The sequence below is a fragment of the Pseudopipra pipra genome, chromosome Z (assembly GCF_036250125.1).
Source record: "Pseudopipra pipra isolate bDixPip1 chromosome Z, bDixPip1.hap1, whole genome shotgun sequence".
NCBI classification, from domain to species: Eukaryota; Metazoa; Chordata; class Aves; order Passeriformes; family Pipridae; genus Pseudopipra; species Pseudopipra pipra.
Window position 1 is genome coordinate 23,020,779 of NC_087581.1, and position 23,585 is coordinate 23,044,363.

A 23,585-nucleotide genomic window follows, 5' to 3' on the forward strand; every position below is an offset into this window, starting at 1 on the left:
TGGACAAGGCAAAGGCCTTCGTCTTTCTGCAGCAGGTAGCTGTTGTTTCTGCTCAAGTCCTGGCAGAACCCACCACCCACTTAGTTCTAGATGGAAAAATTTTCTTCTCTATCTTCATTCACAGTGTAGCTTATCTCCAGGGATTTCTAAGTGAAAAAAGAGCATACTTGCCAATATTCACTGCATTTACAAATGGGTTCATACTCCTTTGGGGCTTACTTCCATCTCTACAGAGTGAAATGGAAAATATCTCAAATATTTGATATATTAATTATGGGATCTCCCTCTTAGTTTGGTAAAGCTTGTCTACAAAGAAGAACTTAGGGCTTATGTGGAAAAAATTAGAAAGACTTTCGGTAGTTGGTGAAGTAATGAAATCAAAGGTAACCTAAAAAAACGTGATTTGTTCATATGAAAAGTACTCTGCTGTATTGGTTCTGACAGCCAGTGCTCCATTTTGAAAATCTGATATCCTTCCATTAGCATTAGACATAGGCACTGGCTTAAAAGAGTAGAAATAATAAAGTGAAATTAAAAATGGAAAAGCAAATTTAGGCATCTCATGCTGTTCAGAAGGATTATTGCAATAATAATAGGCCTGAGCTGAACAAGAAAAGGTAGAGAGAGTTATAAGGATTGTCAGGAGTACGGAATTACTTCTGTGCTAATCCATTGATTCTGAAGCAGAACCCTTCAGTCTGAAAAAGAGATAACCAATGAAAAAAATTGTCATAAAATGTACAAAGTCATGAACAGCAGGGAGAGGGTGTTTAACAACAGTTGTTCCTTCTCTCTTCTAGTACAAAAATGAGAGCACATCATATTAAATGAGCAGGTGACTTGCTTAAAGCAAATGAAAAGAGACACTTCATACCACACATGGTTAGAGCTGGGGAACATTCCACCACAGAATATGTTTAGTGGTGTAAAAGTACATGATTTCAAAAGATGACTGGACAAATTCACAGAAGAAACTCCATCAGAGGCTATTAAATTCAGCTATTATCTCTTGCTTAAAAAAACCCCAAATCTAAAAACTAGATTTCTGGAAGTAGGAATCAATTTTACACATTTGCTCTGTTCCTATGTTCTTCCCTAGACATCGGGTCTTGGCTGACGTTGAAGTCAGCTTATGCTGCTACACTGGTCTTGGTCTAACCTGGTGAAAACTCTCCTTAAGTTCAAAAGGGTTGTGAGAACATTAAAACACATTTTAAAAGAAATTAAAAGCCCAAAGGGCTTGAAAGGAAGTGACTTTCACTTCTCAGAGCAAATGTACCAACCTATAAGAATTATAGAACTAAGGAGGGAAAACAAAAACCAAAAACCAAATTCAAATAAAAAACCAACCAACCAAGCAAACAAACAAACTTGGTCAAGAAGAAAAATATGTTTGACAAGAGGAGAGGGGGTGGGTCATCTCCAAGGGTGACAAACTCTTTTTCAGCACTAGGCATGGCTGGAAGCCACAGATTTTTCTTCAGTTTTTCAGGTGACTGCTGCCAACCCTCACCAATGCATTGTGGTCACACAGAGACTCTAATCCTAGCCTCTGCAGAAGCCTTAAAGAAAGTGTTACCGTCCCCAAAGGTACATGGTAAGGGAAGAGGGGTGTAAACCCCTAAAAAAGTGGAGCTAAAATGGAGCACTGTTATACTGGGCAAAGAAAACCACAGCTGTCACTGCCATTGTTCCTGTGACAGATAAAACCATCCTTGCAAGGGCATCACTGGAGATTTATTCTTTCCATGACACAAGCAGCTCAGAATTCAGTCCAATCTTTGGCCCAAGACAGAAAAAGTAAATTATTAAAGAAATTATTATTTATATAATATCAGGAAGTCTAGTTCTGCAGCTAAGACATGGATCTGGGTGTGGAGAACTGCAGCCTTTGGGTTTGAAGACTTTCAAGGCTGAGTTGGCCCAGGAAAGACTCTTCAGCTCCAGCATGTGTCACTACTGGCCAGGCTCTAGCTTGATTTCCACTAGCTGCACCCAGACAAGCACTCAACATATCGGCCAGGGGTGCACACCACCACCAGACACCTGACTCATGTGGTGATGAAAAAGCCTTTGGCATCCTTCTGCATGGTCAGGATCAGTTCTAGAAAACTTGAAGGACCTCAGCCAGTGTGTCAGTGTGCAAGTATGGCTGCTTGAAAATGCCCTAAATGATGCCCAGGGTGTTCTTTGATTTTGAATAAAAGATCAGGGAAGGTATATGGGCTCATTTATTCCTTGTCCCAGCACGGGCTCCTGTGTGTCCTTCTTGGAAACAGGGCCCCTAGCTGCAGAAAGGTGTATGGCCTGGAATGCTATGGGGGTCCCAAGGGATGCTGTCTCCCATAATAGAGACATCAAGGGGAAGTCATGGCAGGTCCACCCAGTCTGGCTTCTGCCCAGTGTCCCCGGACATACCATGGGAACCAGAATATTCCCGGTCTGGCTAGTGTGCTACCGTGGTTTTAAGTGCATGTAACATCACATCGTTCACAACCAGCAGGAAGCCACGGAGGGCAGCCCCCGAGGTCCTGGGCCACGGGTGGTCCTTTCAAGGTTGGGTGTGTGGACGGAGAGCCCCAGGGTGGAGGTGGGAAGGTGGTCGTGGAAGTTCCAGCCATTTCATGGAAAGAGTGTTCTCAGGGCCCCTCCAAAATTCTTCTTTTTCTTTGGGGTTCTCGGGGTCCCACTCAGTACCTGAATGAGGGGTTTCTGCCCGACCCTGCCCTTCCTGGGGGCTGCTTTGGGCACACGTCCCTGCCCCGGTGCACAGCGTACCGCAGCCGGCGCTCCTTGCCGGTAGATGGCATCCCCCGTCCGGGCAGAGCAGCGCCGGGAGCGGAGGGGCGCGGAGCGGCGCGGAGCGGGACCGGCCGCGAGGTGGGGGACAGGGCAAAGCCCGCGGCCCCGGGAGCGGCGGGTCTTACCACGGGAAATGCCACTCATGGTTGTACCGCCGCTGCTCGCCTTCTCTCTTTTCTTTCTTGCCCTTTTAAGACGGCACCTGCCGAGTTGGGACGGGAGCGACTGGAAGATGCTCAAAGTCGCGATCAGGAGCTGTATTAACACGAGGTCTTAATTGTCCACACTGGAGGCTGGCTCAACTGACCCCTAGAAAGGAATCCCCTGAGCAGCCCCCCCCGCACACACACACCACACACCCTGCACCAATAGGCGAGGGCTTGGGACTACTGCCCAGGTCTTTCAAGGGGGGCACCCACCATCACCCTCCGAGGCCACCCCCGTCGGCTACGTTCAGGAGGAACCACACCCAGCCGGGGCCCCTGGGGACCCGGTGCTACCGAAGAACCACCGGTGTCACTCGCTCAGTGAAACACCCGTGCATCCTGCGTGGGTGATAATAGGGGACTGAGGGCAGACCCGATTCTTTTGGTTTGTCGCTACAGCGGTTCTTCCCCATGTGACATTTAAACTCCGCCGTTCTTCATACTTCAGAGGCTGGTTTTTTTGTTTTTAAGATGGTTTTTAAACTTCAGGCTGGGAGAAGACAAAGAATAAAAGGAGGGGGGGGAAGGAGTAAAAAGGAAAAATACTAACTCTTCGTCCAGAGAAGTAACCTTTTGAAGAGGAAAAATCCTCTGTCTACCTTTCTTTTAGTAGCTTGCCCTAAGACCTCAAAACTAATTCGAAGAGCCATTTTATGAACTGTATGAACTGTAAATCTCTATTGACATCACTTTTTCTACAGAAAAAAAAATGGTAGTCAATTACCGGGGGTACTTTTTTTTCCCTTTTTTTTCCCTTTTACTTTTTTTTCCCCCTGTTTTGTAACATTTGGTGGTATTCTCCTGTAGGCGTCTTAGTAGTGAACAAAATGTAAATAGGATTATTTGGAAATAGTAGAAAGGATTATGTTGTAAATCCATGGAAATGGGTTTGAAACAGGGTGGCTTGTAATTTTGGGTTAAGACAATATATCCAAAACGTATTTCAAGAAATGGGGTTTGTGCTTTGTTTGAAAAGTGAGATTTGATCCGTTAGACTCTATGCGTCAGCCCACCCTTCTCACGATGATTTCTGCAGGAGAACGAAATGCTCCCTTACTTTTGTCCCAATCGAATCCTATTGTGGTTTATCCTGCCAGAACTGGGAACGATGGGATTTTTCAAAGCTTTTCTTTTGAAGACTACAGTAATTGCATTTCTCTCCAAGTTTGTGGGGGGTTTGTTTTGTTTGGGTTCTTTGGTGGGGGTTTTGGTTGTTTTTTCCCCTGCTAGCCCTTACATAAAGGGGGGCCCGCTCTTCTGTCGTCGCATGGATCACCTGAAACGGGAACCCGTGCGACTTAATTAGCAATTAATTAACAATCCTCTGTGTTACTTTCTCAGGGGTGTTGCTCCTACTTAGAGCAAAATTCGCATTTTAAAGGCAGGCGAATTGTTTTCCTTTGCAGACGAAAGAAGTAAGCTAAGTCTCTGTTAGCGTTTTCCATAATGGAGAAAGCTGCTTCTCTCCCTTTAAAAACAAAAGCCTTACAAATAAACTGAGAATAGCGGTGTGATTTGGAGGCTGTTCTTTGAGAGCTTGTGAGGTCGACTTGGAGAGATATTTAATTCTTAAATAAGTTAAACTTTGGATGGGGGAAGGAGGAGAGGAGGGGAGAGAGATGTCTCTAAAGCATTCCGCGGACAGAAGTCTGAAGTTTATTAACTCACCACCTCCCTCTCCGGCCTGATTTTTTTTTCTCCTCCTTCCCACGGGAAGCGGCACCCCATCTCGGAGGGCAGCCCTGGAAGACGCGGAGCTCCGAACGGCTCTTGGGAAGATGCTCCAGCTCTTTCTGACAGAGTTGCACTTCCCCCCAACCCACCCACACCCCACCCCACACCCCCCCCCCCCCCGCAGGGGTCATATGTTATCTTTATTTCCCCCTTTTTCCACTAAAGATGGCCCTGGTTGCCCCGCGGCCCCCCAGAGCCCCTCCTAGACGGGGTGAGGACGGGGGGCCAGGACGGTCGCGAGGCGCCCCTCTTCGTGGGGGGAGACAAGGCGCCGCTCGCCCCGTCGCGCTTTGACGCTGGGAGCCATGTGATGGCCCCCCCGCTATAAGGCGGGGAGGAAGGCCGCCCTCTCTGGGACTAAGCCCCAGCCTTTTCACCGTCTTTCCTAAGGCCCGGCAAGCCACCCCCTACGCCCTCCCTCCTCGCCAGCCTCCTCCCCTCTCCTCCTCCCAGGACTAGGCGCACTCCCTCCTGCCCCCCATCCATTAATGTCTGGGCTTTGAGGTGAGGAGAAAGAAGGGGGAACCGACTTGCAGGAGCTGCGGCACAGTCCCCCTGCGCCCACAAACCCCGACCCCAACGGAAAAAAAGCTGAGAAGGATCCCCAAAAAGGGGGAGGGGAGGGAAAAAAGAGAGAGACAGACAGACAGAGAAATCCAAACAGCAGCAAAAAATACCCCGAAACAAAACCCAAGCCAGCCGCCGCCTGTGAGCGAGCAGCGGGAGCGCTCCCGAGGCGCGGCAGCGGCGCTGGGGGCCGGCGCGGCTCGGAGCGGCCCGCCTGCCCGTGGCGGCGGCGGGGCGGCTCTTCGCGGAGCGACGCGGAGGCCTGGCGGCGGCGGGGAGAACGCCTGCCCGCCCGCCGCGCCGCGCCGGCCGCCACCGATGCGCTGCCCCGCCGCCGCGCCATGACCCTGAGCTCGGAGATGTCCGAGGCGTCGGCGCTGGCTGAGGAGACCGACATCGATGTGGTGGGCGAGGAGGACGACGAGGAGGACGACGAGGAGCCGCAGACCCGCCGTCGCCGCCGCTCCTACGCCGAGGACGAGGAGGAGGAGGAGGAGGAAGAGGACGAGGAGGATGTGGGCGATCTCCACGACGCCGCCCTGCTGCCGCGATCGTCCGTGCGCGGCGGAGGTGGCGGCGGCGGCGGCGGCGGGGCGGGCGGCGGGGACAGTGCCGGCGGCTCTCGGCCCCCCTCGCGGGGTGGCCCCCAGAAGGCGACGGCGAGCGGCGGCGGGGCGGGCGGCGGCGGTGGGGCGGGCGGCGGCGGTAAGAACAGCTTGGTGAAGCCGCCCTACTCCTACATCGCCCTCATCACCATGGCCATCCTGCAGAGCCCCAAGAAGAGGCTGACGCTGAGTGAGATCTGCGAGTTCATCAGCGGGCGCTTCCCCTACTACCGAGAGAAGTTCCCCGCCTGGCAGAACAGCATCCGCCACAACCTCTCCCTCAACGACTGCTTCGTCAAGATTCCCCGGGAGCCCGGCAATCCTGGCAAGGGCAACTACTGGACGCTGGACCCCGAATCTGCCGACATGTTCGACAACGGGAGCTTCCTGCGCCGCCGAAAGCGCTTCAAGCGGCAGCAGCTCCCGGCTCCCGAGCTTCTGCTGCGCGCCGTGGACCCCGCCGCCTTCCTCCCGCAGCCCCCGCCGCAGCCTCCGCAGCAGCCACCCTGCACCTACGGACCCTACGGCTGCGGCTACGGTCTCCAGCTCCAGCCCTACCACCCCCACTCCACTCTCTTCGCCTTCCACCACCCCTCCCCGCCGCCCCGCCAACCGCCCGCCGCCCCTGGCAGCGCCCCCGGTGCGGCGCTGCCCCCCGCCGCCGCCGCGCCGCCGGGCCCCTTGCTGCCGGCGGCGGAGCTGGCACGGACGCCCTTCGGCTACGCGCACCCGCTGGGCACGGCGCTGGCGGCCTCGCTGCACTCTGCCAAGCCCGGCAGCGGCGCGGCGCTGGCCCGCTCGCCGTTCTCCATCGAGAGCATCATCGGGGGGGGGCCCGGCCCCGGCGCGGGCAGCAGCTGCGCCTCGCAGTCGGCCGCGGCGCCGGGGCTGGCCCGCTCGCTGGGGAGCGCCGGGGGCGGTGTGCCCCCAGCCGCCGCCCTGCCCGCCGCCCCCGGCTTCGCGGCACGGATCTCTAACTGTTAAGTGTTTGGGAGTCTTTCCGAAGGTAGGATCTGGGGTATCTCCTTTCTCCGCCGCTCGGACGCCCGGCGGACGCCGCTCGCAGGGGCTGCCTGTCTTTGCGTGGGGATATTGTGACGGGGATCGGGGGGCGTCCGCCGCGAGCGGCGGACCTCCCGGGACCTGCACGAGTGCAAAGCCAGGTCTAGATCTAGATACTGCACGGGCAGGCGGTAACTACATCGGAAAGTTATTCGTTACTCCTTAAAATTAAAAAAAAAAAAAAATGGTGATAAATAATGTCTCTAAACCGTTAAAGTTCAGAGATTCTCAGGTCTAGGAACTTGAAAACAGTAATGTACAGGAAAAAAAAGGCTTGAGGGAGGACAGCAGAGCAATACTTTTTCATTTTAGTACACTTGTCTCATGTACTTTTATAAAAGAAAAGATTAACGTGTTTACACAGAAGAAAGTCAAGATTATCATTTCTTATTTTAACCTGTGTTTTGTATTATAATAGACTTACGGAGTTTTTTATTTTGTACTTTATGCTTATTCTTTACAAGGAATATTGTTAAAAATTACTGGCAAGTATTGTACCATTTTAATGTAAAATTTTTACACATTTTCAAAAATAAAAATTTTAATTTTAAAAAAAAATCAAAACCAAACCCAAAGACCAAAGGATTCCAGCCAAATAATTGGCTTTGGATCCTTCCCTCCTTAATATTTCTCATTTCTTTGAGACACTGATAATTGTTTTCTTCGGGGTTAATAGCACAATAGTCAAGGAATATTATAGCTTGAAATTCATTACATCCGGATTTAATCATAAAGAAGAAGATCAGAATATGGTCTTTGCAGTCAATGCGTTGTTAACCCTAGCAGAGAATGATAGACACCCCCCACAAAGAAAAAAAACCCCAAACAAAAAACACAAACAAAAAACCCACCCCAACACAAAACAAACAAACAAAAACAAAAACCCTAAACAAAAGACTACTAAAAACATCAGGGACAAAAGAGAAGATAAATAGAAATAGGTCTCTCTGTAAGGCACCAATCAGGGGATTGATGAAAAAGCCGGTTTAAAACTATTTTTATACTTTTGGGTGTGTTTTAAATCACAACTGCATCACAGTTTTGTTTCCAAGAGGCCCAGAGGAAAATACTACTACTGACAGGCACGTACTGAACTTAAGACAGATTTGCCCTAGACACTTATATTTCTGTGATGATAACAGTGGCCAGTGATTCTACTTTTCAATACATATAATATAAAATGAGCTTTGGAATATCCTTGTGTGATGAGTTGATTAAGTGTATGAGCTGTCGAATTAATGATATGTAAGTATATGGAACAAACCATGAAAGCAGTTTTTCTGATTCCAAACACTCGTTTTTAACAGCATAATGTCAATATCTATTTTATGGACTAGAAATTTTTTAACCACAAAGCCGGCCTCAAATATTCAGAACTTGGGCATGGAAAAGAGAAACACAGATTTTAAGAGTAAGGATGTGGTTACTTTTTGTGGACTAAGAATACACGTTTTTCAAACCAGGGAGGCTCTTTTCAAGTACGACTGTATTTATAACAATTGAGGAGACTCGGGGATCAATTATGTGAATTTTCTTAATAAAAAGAATTATAAAGGGTAGGGATGCCTTTTAGTGCTCTTTGAAGTGAGGAGGGAAAGGTGGGGTAAATACATGCATTTACATATCGAAATACTTCGTCGCCTTGGCTTTAAGTGTTTTCGTAGATAGAAAAGTGACGTTTTTCTGTTTGGTTTGTAGCAAGGCAATGTTAAATTAGTAGCTTTGAAAAAGCAGAAAGAGTGGATGTAAGATCTCTGCTCGGCTCCATTTGCAGTCTGCAACTGGAAGGCTCCTTTGGGTGTCCCGGGTCCATTAGAAGACGAAGTAGGGTCCGTTTTAATTTTTAAAACTAAAGGGAAAATACCCCAGAGGCACAGTGTATGTACCGGTGATTGCGCGTCTTTTTCACGAGAGACCGATTAACTCGCTTTCTGCGGGACTGGCCAGGGGGATGCGCCGGGCCTACGGCCGGTCCAGCGCGGGGTTCCGAGCTCGGCAGAGGCCCCCCTCGGACAGTCGGGTAAAATCAAGCAGGAGAAGGTTTTGCCGGGGTGAAGGCAACTGTAGCAACCGAGACCAGCGATGCCCGGCTCCCCAGGAAGGGACGCTGCCGGCCGTCAGTCTGTATTCTGGTTTCTCGAGTCCTCGCACTCTCCACGAGCAGTTACATGGGAAGAGTAGATTCCGGCGACCCACCCTGTGTTTATTTCTGTTGGCTTCCCCGCAGCAGACTCTGGGGAGCCCAGCGACTCCCCTGCGCGGAGCCGGGCCCGGCCCGGCGGGCCGCGGAGTCGAGTGTGCCCGCCGCCTGTCCCTCAGGTCTTCTCAGAGGTGCATGGCAAGCAAACTGCTTGGCCACTTGTTTCTTCCACGCTTTCCGCCGGTTGCCTTCATCCCATACGGACAGGGCCTTCCCCTGCGAGCTGGTAGGGAAGCTGGCAGGAACAATTTGCAGTACGTGGTGTAGGGGATCGGGGAAGAGGTTTGTGGCGTTGGTGGAGGACCTTTTCGCCTGTTCTCCTCGAGTCGACGGGGAAGCTGCCCGTCCTCGGCCTCGGTTCCGGCGGTCCCTGTTCCCAAGCCGCTGCCCCGGAGCAGGTGCCGCCAGAAAAGGCGCCGGCCCCGCAGACTTTTGATGAGCTCGCAGCACAGCCGGGCCGCAGCGCCTCATTCGCATGCTAATGGCCCACCGTGGTCTCCACGGCTTTCAAGGCTGGGAGAGAGGACGTGTAGTCCTCGCAAGGACCTAGCCCGGACGAACAATTCCTCCAAAATAGTCCGGGCCCTAATAAACAGTTTGGTAGGACAAGGAGTATAGTGTCGCCTCCTTCTCCTCCTCCCAGCGGAAAAAGTGTGGATTCATTAACCCGTTTCCTTGCTCATCATATCCCAGTAGGGCTGAGACACGAATTACTGGATGTGAATTAGGAGGGGATTGCTCTATGAGGGGGCTAATGTTTCAGTCAGTTCCTCCAGAAGGACCACACAAAAAGAAACTTTTTAGTTTATGGTGCTATTATGCGGAGTTTTAATCTAGGGATAGATTTAGCCAAATGTTATCTATTGGGAATTTAATGAAGCCCTTATGTATTCAATCGTCTTTCATGCCACACACAGTGTCTCTATCCAGAAACGTTTCCTTCCACATATTTCTTTGTTTCTGATGGGTGATTTATATATTTTTAATTAGGTTTTTAAAAAAATATTTCTTTTCAAGCATCTTGTATAACGTTTCTCTCAAGCAGGACTGTGTTAAGTCCCTTCCCACATCCCCTATAAAAGAGGTTTCCCCTTCCCGGTTTCAAAGATGATTAGCTTGCACGTCTGCACGCTGTGCCCTTCCTGCTGGAGCATTCCTGCTGCCTTGTACAGAGGGTCCGGACACGGTGCCCTCTCGGTCATCACCGGCGTGGGCTGTGGCGAGCAGCACAGCCCGGGTATCCGACCGAGCCCCGAGCCCCCCGTGCACAGATCCCCGGCCCTAAAGTTGCACTCCTCACAAACCTTCCCCACCCGCAGCTCCCTCGGACCACACCTTTGGTCCTGTTTGTATTTCTGGTGCCGCGAGAGGCACCCCTGGGGACAGCGAGGTATCAGCTGGTGCACACCTCGTCTTTGTAGGCTCGTTTCAAGTACCCAGGACCAACTCCATCCCCGATTCCGGAGGATGCAAGTGGGGTGCGAGGCCCTCACCTGCTCTCAGCTGCTCCCTTTCTTTCAGCGCTGGTGGCAAGGGCAAAGCGCACGGTCACCCCCATCGAGAGTGAGGCCTCTGCAGGGTATCTGTTGGAAACTAGATCTAGTTTAACTGTCCCTTGGCACGGCCCAGAGATTCCACTCTGTATGCAATGCTTTCCCGCAGTACTTACAGTAAGTACTGCAGTAGTCTCTGATAATATTGTATTTGACACAAATAATGGAAATTATGATCGTGGCCAAACGCTCCCCGCTCTGGAACTTGCTAACCAATGTAGATCCGTTTTTCAGCTTGTTGCCAGTGGCTCCCTCATCCGCAGCTGTATTCCTCCCACTTCCCTTGGCGCCGGCCACACGCACCATCGGAATCCGGGCACGGGCAGGAACCGGCTGCCTTGTGCTCGCAGCCGGGCGCATCACGAGCAGGTAGGTGTCTGCTCGGCCTCCGCCGCCCCTCACCCCCAGGCTCCGATGATCTGCCGCAGGTGATTTCAGAGCCTCTACGCCCTTCTCCACAAGTCCTTTCTGCTCTGCAACCCCCACCGTGAGAGCCACGTCGAGCAGCCGCCGTGGGCTCTCTGCTCTCTGCCCGTTCCTGCCCTGCAAGGCACGACAAAGATGTTTAGGAGACATTCGCCACAAGTGTGTATGTGTGTGTGTATGTGTGTGTGTGTGTGTGTATATGTGTGCAGGCAAATGGCACTCCAGAAGGTAACAAGCTGCTGCCGGATCCATGCTGCGGCAACAACCATTCTCAATGCCTCTTTAATCTCAGTGCCATCTTTATGCAAATGGGTGCATGTCGATTTTGGGGACAGGCAGAGAAATGCAGGCGAGCCCCAAATCGGTAAACCTCTCGTTCCTGTTTTTCACTTGCAGGACAACTCTGGTCCCCACCGCCGGCCCCCGCCCGAAGGTGTGCTGTGAACTACCGGCACTGGAGCCACGCCGGACCCCTGCCCGCCGCCCGGCCCAGCTCGCCGCTCAGTTCCCGGCACGCTCCAGAAGAACAGAGGCAAAGGCTGTGGGGCTTGGGGGGTGCACACCTCAGCAACCTCAGACCAGCCCGGCTGCAGCAGCATGGGTGGCACCGAGGGCTGTGCACGACCGCGCAGCGGCGCAGGGCCTCCGCGGCCTCGGCGGTGCTGCCCGTGGGAGCGGGGAGGCACCCGGCGGCGTCTCAGCGAGAATCACCGCGTAAGGCACACAGAAGCTGCACATTGTAAGATGTGTTCTAAGTGCAGAGCTCCGGCTCCGCGGACTGTCGCGGCGAGGGACGGAGAGGCACACACTGCGCTCTGCTCCACGGAGGAACCTACCGGCTAGGCCTCGGAGTGCACAAAAACTAGAAAAACATATGGACTGGAGCATACGAAAGGCACTTTTTTTTTTTCCTTTTTCTTTTTTTTTAAGTGCTGAGTCTCGCCAATTTCAGAAATTGTACCGCTGAGCTGAATTCAGAAGGAAACTTGTGGATTTTTTTTCAATCAAAATAATTAAACTTGCCCTTCCTCCAAGTCATAAGAGACCTGTTGAATTGATTCTGAGTTTCTCTTTCCCTGATGGAGCAAACGGCATGCAGATGTCTGCGGGACCCCATATTCAGATGATAAGTTATACAATTTATGTTGGAAGCAAAAGAATAAATAGATAATTCATCTTTTGCATTAATTCGTTTTCTAAGAGCGGGGAAAGCCTTAATGACAGTTAATCCGAAGGTATTTCTGTTCCCTCCGCACAATAGAAAACCATTTGCATGCATCGAAACGCATGTGTACGTTCAGACATGTGTGCCCCTCACCCAGTGATGCCACCTTCCCGAGCAACTGTAGCACTGCAGTGGTCTCTCTGGCAAATTCCTAGGCTTTGGAAAGTCCTTGTAAAACCCGGGTATACGTCTCTTCGTACCGCGGTGGTCGTAGGTCTTCTTCTCTAATTTCATTACAGCAGAGTACATGCACACCTGTATACACGAAATACATGAAATACACACAATCAAGATAAATGAGGTGTCTTCCCTGGGTTTTCTTTTCGTAAAATAAACACTGTCACGTCTGCTTATTCAGCAACCACTAGACGAAACAGATAGCTTTCTAATGTACGTGTATACAGTGAAATTCCACCTGTCGGCTGCACTAAGAGAGGGATAGAGGAGGACAGTCTCTTCGAATCAATAACTCACGATTAAAAGAACCATTGGTGAGGAAAAAATAATGTCCAGCTCTGAGTGAGGAGGGACAGATGTGTCAGGTGACTTTGCCCTAAAGTAGACGGGATTGGAAATAATGGACCATGGAAAAAATAGTTTAATTTTTCATTGCAGCCTGCCTCTGATTGCAAAAAATCCCGTCTGGGAAAGCTCGGTGGTTTCTGTCAAGCATCCTCCCCTCCTTCCTGGAATTCCGTAACTTGTCTTTTTCCATGCAGACGGCGCTGGCTATGGGGCAGCGCACGCAAATGTGTATCATCGCACTGTCCCGCAAGCGCTCGGCAGCCGGTGGCCCCGCTAACACCAAACACAGACCTCTTCCCCTCTACTTCCCGCTTCTGTACGAGAAGCCAAAGGGCGGCCCTTCTCTGGAAATTAACCTCTTTAGATCGCTTTCAGCACGACTTCCCTCGCCATGATTCTTCTCCGGGTGCTCAGACATCTGCCGGCCGGGACACCATTTTCGGGGGAATCCCTAGTCCCACCCGGCCGCCCATGAGGCAGGTACCCCGTCCCCCACACCGAAGCGGAGCTACCGACGAGCCACGCGGAGTGAACGTTTCTGCTTTTAAACAGACTACCTTCCCCTCCAGCCTCCTCCCCCCCCAGAGGGAGTCCGCAAAAACCTGCTAACACACGCGGGCAAGCCAAACCTGGCGGTCCCACAAGAGCTTTTGAAACCAGTCCCAGAGATGCTGCTGCGCCTGCGGCTGCAAGACGGCGCGGTCCGCCCGGGTGAGCGGCGCAAAACTCCGCGGCCGCGCCGGGGCGGAGCCTGGGGCCCTGCGGCAGACCGGCTGGAAGGAACCGTGTTCTGTGCCTCCTCCCGGCCTCAGGTACGCTGCCGCCCTGACTGGGCTGCGCTGGGCCGCCCTCTGGCAGAGCAGACCACTGCCACCGTCGAGCGAGCGGCCTGGGTTGATTACTCGCCCTGACGCGGACAACTCGCGGCCCGGTCCGGTCCTGCCTTCGGCAACCACGCAAGGCATTTGGAGACACTGTGGGGCGCATGGGGGCGTGCGGGGTGAGGGGAGCCCGCTGCCGACGCTATAAATCCCTCGGCAATTGAGTTCTGCACCTTTGATTTGAAAAATCGGATTCTTTGAGTGGAAACAGTTGACAGGAACCTAAAAGGATTAGCTGCATTCCACACAGGATCATTTTTACTCGTAACATTTTGAAACGATTGATCCCTTCCAGACCATAAACAATGTCCAGAAAAATGATCTAACGAGACTTCCATTGTTTCCTTTTGTCTACGAATCCCCTTCGCCAGCAATTTGATTAGAGACTTTGACAGTTGGATCTTAATTACATACACACACCCTTTCCCCGAGATAAGTATTGAATTTGAAATAGTTCACTATTTGATCCGTAAGCTTAATCTGCCAGAAATCGAGCAAGTGCAGAGAAAGTCAGGTAGGGGAAGAAGGAGCAAGGAGAGCGGGAAGGGAGGGGTATGGGGGCTCAGTTGCCACAGGTTGCCGTTATGAGAGGTGGGGGCATTTCCCATGCTTCTCCTGCTGCCTTTTATGCCGACCTGGAGGAAGAAAGAGGAGGGGAAATCCCACAGGTTGCCCGGGACATGGCGAGTAGAATACCGCACGCGCGGCCCCGTTCCCTATCGTGGCCCGAGAGGACTCAAGATCCGCGGGCACTGCCTTGTCCCCCACCCGTCCTCTTCCTCTCCCGTCTGAGGGCAGCAGCGTTAACGGGGAGACACTAGTGGGGGAGGGAGCGAGGAGGCCCTGCCCTGTCGTGCTGATCGACTGACTTTTCTTGTTTTGACACCTGCGCGCACTGCCCTATGCTCGTCTCCTTGATTTATCGCCCATTTAAATGTTCAGCCTTCCTCGAACCGGCCGCTCTGCTTCCGTTCGACGGGTCTCCGCAGGTACCGTCTCCCCGACGACAGCACAGGAGGCGATGGTCGAAGTGGGGACCAGGGAAGGAAGCCGCTTCTCTGCCTCTTCCCTTTCTTTTCCTTCCCCTCCTCACGTGTGTGATCGCGGGGCCCAGCTGCGCAGGGGCGAGACGGCGGGTGCTGGAGCGGTGCCCGACGGCGAGTCCCGGCCCAGAGCTGCGCCGTGCAGTGGGCAGTGCTTCCAGCCCAGGACGGAAAACAGTCAAAATCTGGGGGAAAACCCGGCCAGGAAAGGCACCTCAATTATGTCTCCCTTCAATTAAGAGACAGCAGCTTCTGCCCCTCGGATTCCTCAGGACTTGTTCTTCCTGTCAGGCTCCGGGATTCTTCTTCTTTCTCTCTTTCTTCTTTCTCTCTCTCCATCCTTCCCCCCCCCCCTTTTTTTTTTAATTCTTTTCCTTTATTTCTTCTTTCCTCGCATTGAGAACAAGAGATTCGCCGGCACATATTGGTGCATTGAGCATCTTCGTATCTTAACTGTGTCTTCCCTGTATCTATCAATCCACCTCTCTAATTAGACTAATTAGAAGATATGTGGAGTGTTGCTGGGTCCATAGACTAAACTGCTTAGGGCTTCTGAAAGGAAGGCTGAATGCCCGCCATGGGAGGTGGCCATTCAGGGAAACGGTAACAGTTGCTACATTTATCTCCTGCCATTGAAAAGAGCTCTGCTTAAAGCTCGATTAAAATGTTTGGAAACTAATGCCACCCTGGATCCGTCTCTAATTAGAGGGCCTGGATAGATCACCCTGAGCAGTCAAAAGGAACTCCTTCCCAGGCTTGGCTTTTCTGTTCAGCAGAATTACTTCTCTCCCGACAACCCCGCCCCTCCCCCCCGCCCCCCCAAAAATAGAAAGAGAAAAAAAAAAAGAAAAAAAAAAAGAGAAAAAGATAACGCAGCTATAAAAACGGAGGGCAGAAAAATGGCGCTAGGCCAAAGTCTTCCTGTCCAAGGGTTATGTTCGGTCCCTGCTTTCCTGACGGGAGGCGTAGACTCTCCTTCCTCTAACTTTTTTAAGCGGCCAGGATGCTCCCCACCCCGCGGAGCGATAGGTCTGGATTGGGCTCCCTAGATCCTTCTCCGCTGCCTGCTGCCAGGCAGTCGGGAACTCTGTGAAGGGGAAAGGCCGTCGTCGTCCTCCCCTCGCACAGCGGCCGCACGGCTGCGGTGCGTCCACAGGAGCAGAGCGCGGAGCCTGGCTTTCCTCCTTGCCCCGCTGCCCCCGCTGGGCCGCGCCGGCCTTGGGCAGAAAGCGACGGTGGAGTACAAAAAGGGGCGGAGGGAGCGTGGGGAAAGGTCACCCGCCGAGGTGGTGGCTCCTGCCCCCCAAAAGCTGCGTGCGGGAAGCCCAGTCGGAGACGCTGTTTCCAACAGGCCTCTGGGCGGAGTGAGGGAAGGGAGGTAGGAAATCCCTCCCTGAGGATCCCTGTGCCTCCAGGTGAGCACACCGCCGCGCACCCAAGCGCGCACACGCGTTTCTGAGCCCTCTGGGATGTGCGCAGGGGCGGGGGCAGCCCTCGGGGCGCCTTGCTCCCGGGGAACGCAGCCCCGGCCGAACATTGCAGTGTCTGGCACCTCGTAAATTCGCGGAGCAGTTTCTTCCCCTACGACAGAGTTATATTTTGTCCTCATAAAAGCGAATAAAAGATTGGTGCTGACGGGGGAAGGCATGAGGAAAAGGTTTTCTTCATTAACACCAGCCTGCTACACCCAGATGTCTTAATTTACGGGATAGATATGACCAAAAGTGCCTGAAAAAGCTCCTAGTCATGACTTGGCAGGCGACGAGCCCGCGACGGTCAGATCTCACCCGGGGGAGCGCACCGCCCTTGTGCCGACAAACAAGTGTGCGCCTGCGACCCCGACGGTCCCAGAGGGGGGAGGGCCGGCGGGGGGTGGTGGTGCGGATTTCACCCCGGGGTCTTTCGCAATTGCAGAGCACCAAGTATCAGCAGAGGAGAATAAAGCTGGTGTGTGATTTTTGTTGTTGTTGTTGACCACGACCAGGTGGGCCTTCTGGAGAAACTGTCCAATCTACCAGGAGAACGTATCCACATCCCGTTCTCCCTGTCTTCCCCCAGGAGAAGGCTCCGCTGAGCCGCTGACGGGTGGGATCTCCTGGGAGAAAGACCTTAGGAAGTGGCAGGCGCAGAAACCAAAGTGATATCTTCCCTTTCTTCCAAGTCTCCAGAGTCACTTTCTCCAGAACCCCTCTGCACGGAAGGGGTACAGGAGAGAATGGGACAGATTTGCTCTGTGTGCGCCTCTTCGTACCGTAGTCAGGCGACGTTACCAGCAGGAAAAGGACTGACTCCGTGACCCGGATGAGCCTGCAAGTGGTAAGCGGGGCAGCCCCCACGGTGTCCCGGGTCTGCTGTGCTCTTCGTCGGCCAGGCGGAGGGCTGCTCCCGCTGTATCACGCCTAATCCCAGTGAATTTAGGACGAGACTCAAGGACAAAACCGATCAAATATTTCCCTTAGGGACATACGGGGAGCTGCTCCCGCTGTATCGTATCTAATCCCAGTGAACTCAACAGGACGAGTCCCAAGGACAAAACCGATCAAATATTTCCCTTAGGGACATAGAATCTACTTCCCCGGCCCCCGCCCCCGCCCCCCCCCCCCCCTTCAAAAGCGAGCCCAGCTCAGAGGACATATTTGTTCGTCTGTAAAGAGGGTATCTCTGCATTAAATGCTCCCAGAGGATCTCACCCCTGCTCCGCTGGGATCCGCGGGTGAAGGGGCACCCTTGGGACTCACCTGCGGGAGTGAGAGGTGAGGCCTCTCTACCAGAGGGTGGGTTTTGGCCCTGGGGAGCGAGCAGGAGACTTTCTCCTGGCTACTGGGCCGGGTCAGGTCACTGAGCAGGTAAAGAGAGAGCATACACGCAACACACCCTCCAGAAGGCAAGCCTGTCGCTTGCTCCTGATCGTGGGCTGTGCCCGTGCCCACACTCCTCCAGCACTGACAGTATGTAGGGCACTTCATCACGAAACGCAACTCCGGAGGTGCCCAAGATACAGTCAGGAGGGAGTGCCCGGACTTCAGAGTCAAAGATCTGCATGAGAGATAATAGAGAATTTTCTGAGTTTTGCTGAGTTTTACTGCGTTTTAGAGTTTTCTTAATTTCAGAGTGCAGCATCTTCCCAGGGCCAGTGTCTGCATTTCTCGAGCCCAAGGGTAGACCCTGACACTAGTGACCTCTCACTTTTGGCAAACAAGCAGATGAGGACAGAGGATGCTTCCTGTCCAGAGCCAGGGGCAGCTGCAGCTGTGTGCCTGGTAGTCCGTCTCAATCAGCAGGTGGCTGGAGCTGTTTGTCTACATTTTACATGTTTCACGTTGTTTTCCTCGTGGGCGTTATAGGGCAACTTTCCTTGTTAGCACTGGGATTTTCTCTCTTTTTTCTTATTCTTTTTGTTTGTTTTTTTTTTTTTCCTTTTAATAAATTCTCACGTGAAATTTCTGCAAGTAGCAGGGACACAGGGGCAGAGCTCTGGGCTGAGTGGTTTAGCTGAAACCTGTGCCCTGGCACTGATCCACTCTTCCACTCATGGTAGTCCTGGGCGTGCCTTTGCCTCGGATGTCTTTTGTGTAGTTCTGTCATTCACCCCAGGCTGGTCAGGAAGGGAAGTGGTGGGAGATAGATGTTTTGGGGTTGGGGAAGGCTGAGGCCAGGAGGAGAAGATGGGTTAGGCCTCTCTGAAATCTAGTCCTCGGTGAAAATCCCACGCAGGGAGGGGCGCAGGGTCATAGCCACCCCGCGGAGAAGCGGGAACTCTCTGGGATGTTCGGAACTGTGGACACTTTTTTTTTCCAGCGAGTCCTCCGGATAGAAGCAGGTTGATGCAGGGGGCCCCTCGCCATCCCACCCCGCTGGGGGACGGCCTTTCCCAGGGCCCCGGGGGCCGCTGCCGCAGTGATGGTGGGGCGCGAAGGGTCAGGAGCTTTACTAATGGAAATTTCAGAGGGATGGAGATCTGCGTGTCTGAAAACACGCACTCCTCGCCATCTCCCGCCAAAGTACCCTTGTGATCTGGCTGTCTCAACCAGCCAGAACAACGGCTTTCCCCAGATGTTGATGGCAGAAAGAGATAAAAGGAGAATTAAAATAAATATTTGTCCTTCAGGAATGGAAGTTATTAAATTAACACCCCAAAGTTTGCGCTATCTAATGAGTTTTGTCAAACATTATTTTTTCAAAAGAAAGATCAGAATATGTGAAGTTTTGCCCTTGACCGGTGCAGTGGAGTGTAAGAAAAACATATTAACGTACTTCATCGAGCCACGCAAGCCACTGCTGGACACGTACAACAGAAGGTAAATAGATTATTTTGTTTAACAATGCTGACAGCTTGTATGGAGCAGGATTGGAGAGATCTAAATATTAATAGACTCATTCAAGTGGAGCAAAAGTTACAAATCATTAGCTGAAGAAAGTTGGCTTCCAGCCCACATTCTATAGGGGCATGAGGGAAGCGTGGTAACTGTGCTGTTACCAGCTACAAAAGGGCAATTTTTGTATATAATTTATTTAAATGAAGTGTGCAGAATGTTTTTATTTGTTCTACTTCTAGCTGTCTCACCTCTGTGTGAACTCCCCAAACCCAGATCTACTCCAAATACTTCTGCTCCCCCTTCTGCACACTTCCCTCCAACGTGTTTGCTTTGGCAACTTTTATGTTCTTGCAAACAATTCTTCCAAAGATATCAATCACTCTTGCACCCAAAGAGAAATACTGTATACTCAATGCGATGACAAAATGAAACATGTTTGAAGCAAACCATGTGTTCTAGTGTGCCAGGGATTATGTTATTTGTTCAAGGAATACGTTCGGAATATTTTAGGCTTCTGTTACTCCTGTGATACTAAATTTTATTGTCTGTTGTTAGGATTTATTATTTCGGAGACAACCCAAATACCTCTTTACACGAGGAAAGCTTCTAAAGGGAGGGAAGTAGGGAAGCCTACTCTGCATCGCTCTGGGGGAATTTATCGGCCCGTGGTATTGCATTTTGTAATGCCGTTCGCTCCATGAGACGCGCAGAAACCGCGGCAAGTGGGCCTGGTACGGGCAGCGTGACGCGAGCACCCCGCCTGCTCCCACGCGTGTCCTCCCGGCCCCGCGGGTGCCCCACGTCGGCCAAGAGAGTGGAGCCAGCGACGTTCTACCACGGAAGCCCTCCGCCAGCGGCGGGCAAAGCAGAGGAGACGGGACCCGTCTATGGCGCCCGTGAGGAGCCAGCAGGCAGGTAGGAGCCCCGCGGGCGACGGCGGTGGGGCGGCCCGGAGAGGCTGCGTCGACCCCCGGCCTGTGCGTGGGCACTGATAGCCTGCCCTGCTTCCTGTGAAATCCTGATGTTGTGGGAGGGTTTTGGGTGGGGGTTTTCTTGGTGCATTTTGGTAAGTTTTTTGTTTTGTTTTCTGGTGTTTATTTGTTTGTTTTTTCCGCCCCGGATTTCCAAATAGTCTTGCTCGCCAGGGAGCGGAGCATCCCAGAGGGGTGGTCACCGCGCGGGTGCTCCCACTTGGAGAGCTGTCGGGCGTTCTCCCCGTAACCACCGCCCTTCCACGTGAGTCAACCTCCCCTCCTCTCGCCTCGGCACCGGCGGAGAGGGATCGCCCAAGAGTGGTACCCTATCTCCCCTGTAAAATGCATTAATGTTCCCCTCCAAATGCGCACGGAGCCTACGCACGCAACTGCAGAATTACTGTTCTCAACGCCAAGTGGCTTCCAGCCCCTTTCCGCTTGCCCTCCTTGCGTGGGTGACTGTCTGTGCCACGGCACCCTCGCCTAGTGTGAAGGGTGCGCCAGGCCTCATTGCATGGTTTCTGAGGAGCCCCTCCCGACCCCGCATCTGCTCTGCAGTAGCACGAAGAAGCCGCCGTCAGCGTTTGTCTGCCCCCTCAGTGCGGGCTGGCCTTGCATATGCACCTTCACCTTCACACAGCTCCCTGTCCGCCGCTGCGCCTGTGGCAGCGAAGGCAAGAGCTCAGGCTGCTCGAAGGCAGCTGAGCTTCCCTTACTGTTGGAAAGCCAGCCTGGTATCTGCACATAATTATGCCATGCTTCTGGTCTCCCAAAAGGCTGACGGGGCTGTTGGATATAACGGGTCTGAAAATCAGACGTCGTTAAACTATCGTGATTATGTATGAGCCAGTGCAGGCTCATTTTCCTAGTTTGGTATTGCTGACCGAAGTGAAAGTGGTAGTGCCTTGCCCAAAAAGAAGCAGATATGCCCGGAAGCAGAGCTGCCGTGTGAGGGATGCCAGGGTTTCTGATCAGGAGCACATTTCAAGCGCAGAATACACACATTTCCCTGAAACTCATTGTTAAACTTCCTCTGGCAGGACTCTCACTTGGCCTGTGGTCAGGCTTTGCAGTGACTGCTTCAGATGGAATAGGTCTTACTTGATCCTTCAGGGAAAGAAAATAGGTTGTAGGTCATTAGAGCAATAAAGCGGGTTTTGGTAGCTTGAATTGCCAGTGTCGCCTTCCCGGGTGCGCCAGGCGGGGACAGAGCGTGTCTACTCAGGACGGGAACAATGCCATGGCTTAGGGGAGCGCTCCGCTTGCCCTCGAGGAGGACAGCACTGCTTTCGGAGGGTAGCTCGGAGCATTAAACGTCCTAGGTGGGAAAGGGCTTCTCTTGTTAATACACAGAGCTAATCCAGGGATACCTCCCCAGGAAATATCATTTTGTAAAAGGTTTTAACGGGGAAAGCAGAGCAGACACTTCCACCCCCCCAGTAAATTTTTAAAAATATTTGTGTTTTTGTGTGTGTTGGCCCCGCAAGAGTGAACTGGGAGGGATATCCTGTTCTGAAATAGTTGACGCTTTCCCCCTGCACACCTTGGCCTAAGGACGCTCGATGTTCAGTGTCAATGTGTTTTATTCACGTGTTAGGCTGGTTTCAACAGTGAGCTCAAGCCATGAGCTACCGCCTGTCTCAAGATGAGGGGAAGTATCTTCCATGATTACAGGTAACAGTGCAGGCAAAGAGTGCCAGCGTAAAAGATAGAGCGTGGTTTACGTCGTCGCCAATTCCTTCATAATTGATAAAAAAAGCATACTGAGAAAAATACGTGCAAGTCTGTAAAACAAAGAAGCAACAAGCAACGCCCACAGACCAATCAACCAACAAAAGCTCCAAAATGCTATAGTAAAACAAACAAACAAACAAACAAACAAAAAAAACAAAAAAAAACCCAAAACCACACACACACAAAAAAAACAACAAACAAAAAACACCAACCTAAACAACCAAAAACCAAAAAACCACAACTTTGCAGGGAAAGCAGCCTTCTACAGATGTCACGAAAGGGCAGGAAACCTAAAAGAAGGCTCCTTTGGTGCTCAGATCGGTATCTTGGAGGGAGCTGGAAGCGCTGAGAGGAGCCCGACCCCAACCGAGTGGCGAGCCGGTGCCAGCCGACACCCGAGGGTAACCACTGCCACTGTCTCCTGCAAGCGAAGAAGAAACAAGGGAAATAGTGCAGTGCTTATTATTTCTGGAAGAACGGCTGGAAACCGGTCTGCCCGGCATCGGGAGAGCAGGCAGAGGCTTCTCCGGGCAGCTGCACTTACATCGCAGCTTCTCCTGGCCCCGGCCCCTTCCTTGCGATCTTATCGCTGACAATACTTTAAGTAACAGAAGTGAACGCTCAGGCCTGAAGGCAGAAAATAACTTTGTCGGGTGGAGGTTGTCCAAACCCGGGGGTCCTTCCCCTAACTGGGGTCTGAGTGCCCGGGAGTGAAAGGGCATCTTCCGGGACCCCCCCTCGGGGCGCAGTAAACCGGTGCCGAGACTGCCCCCGTCCCAGTTCATGGCTTCTTCTGATCTTTGACGTATAGCGCCCGCTTGGCCGCTTTAAACGCGGTGAGAGAGGGTCACCACGGGACTGCGTTGATGTCACTGTTTTCTGGATACGACGTCGGTATGTATCTGTTCGCGGGATACTTTTCCTGTCGAGCAATGTTCAGCTTCCTTTAGCTCCGAGGAACATATGGCGAATCACGCTGGAAAATGTAACGAGATGTGCCTATGACTATTCATTTCATCTACTAGAAAAACTTCTCCCGAATGACTGAAATCCAGAGCCGAGGCAGAAGAATCTCAACCACATTTGGCTTTATAGTAAATTAATACTACAGTCTATATGGTTGAACGTAAAGTCGAAAGCCAAACCAAAACCCTTGTCAAAATAAATACTCATCAGCAAATATTTTGGTTATTTAAAAATGCCTTAATAAGTGTCTAGAATTTCAAAGGGAAATAAAAAAAAATTTATGAGAGAGAAGCGGAGTGTCAGCCCCAGAGCCACATGTCTCGCAGCTCATCCCTGAGCGAGAGACGAGACGTTGATTAGTCTGCACTGTGTGGGCTTATGGGAATAAACCCATGGAGTTTTATTTGCTATTATCTCGTTTAGCGGCCCGCACGACTCCTCAAACCTCCAGCTGGGTGTGAAGCCCTGCATCGGGAAGGGCGCAGATTAAAACCGAGGTTCCGGAAACACCTTAGACTACCCAAAGGAGTGAAGGTGCACTTGTGCGCGCGGCTGCGGTGGATTCGGGGTGCCCCCAGAGAGATGAGGTGGCTTAGCTGGTGTCCCCTGTTGCTGGGGAGAAGAAGCACCAGAGCTCTCCCTGCTCTATCCCCGGCTGCGCAGCCTGCAGCATCGGCGCGCTCTCTTCTAGACCTGCTACGAACAGCCCAGAGGCTTCTCAGTTTTGTCGTCCGCAGGGCTGTAAGCTTGAAATGTCCAAAGCTGG

The 23,585-nt window shown here is 52.2% G+C and overlaps 1 protein-coding gene across 1 annotated transcript; it reads left to right on the top strand.

Moving 5' to 3' along the window:
• The first annotated feature begins 5,091 nt into the window (after window positions 1–5,091).
• FOXD1 (forkhead box D1) lies at window positions 5,092–14,107 on the top strand. Its single transcript, XM_064640931.1, has 2 exons — window positions 5,092–6,920; window positions 10,964–14,107. Exon 1 carries the CDS (start codon window positions 5,651–5,653, stop codon window positions 6,896–6,898), a length of 1,248 nt encoding a protein of 415 aa, XP_064497001.1. The 5' UTR covers window positions 5,092–5,650; the 3' UTR covers window positions 6,899–6,920; window positions 10,964–14,107.
• Window positions 14,108–23,585: the final 9,478 nt, after the last annotated feature.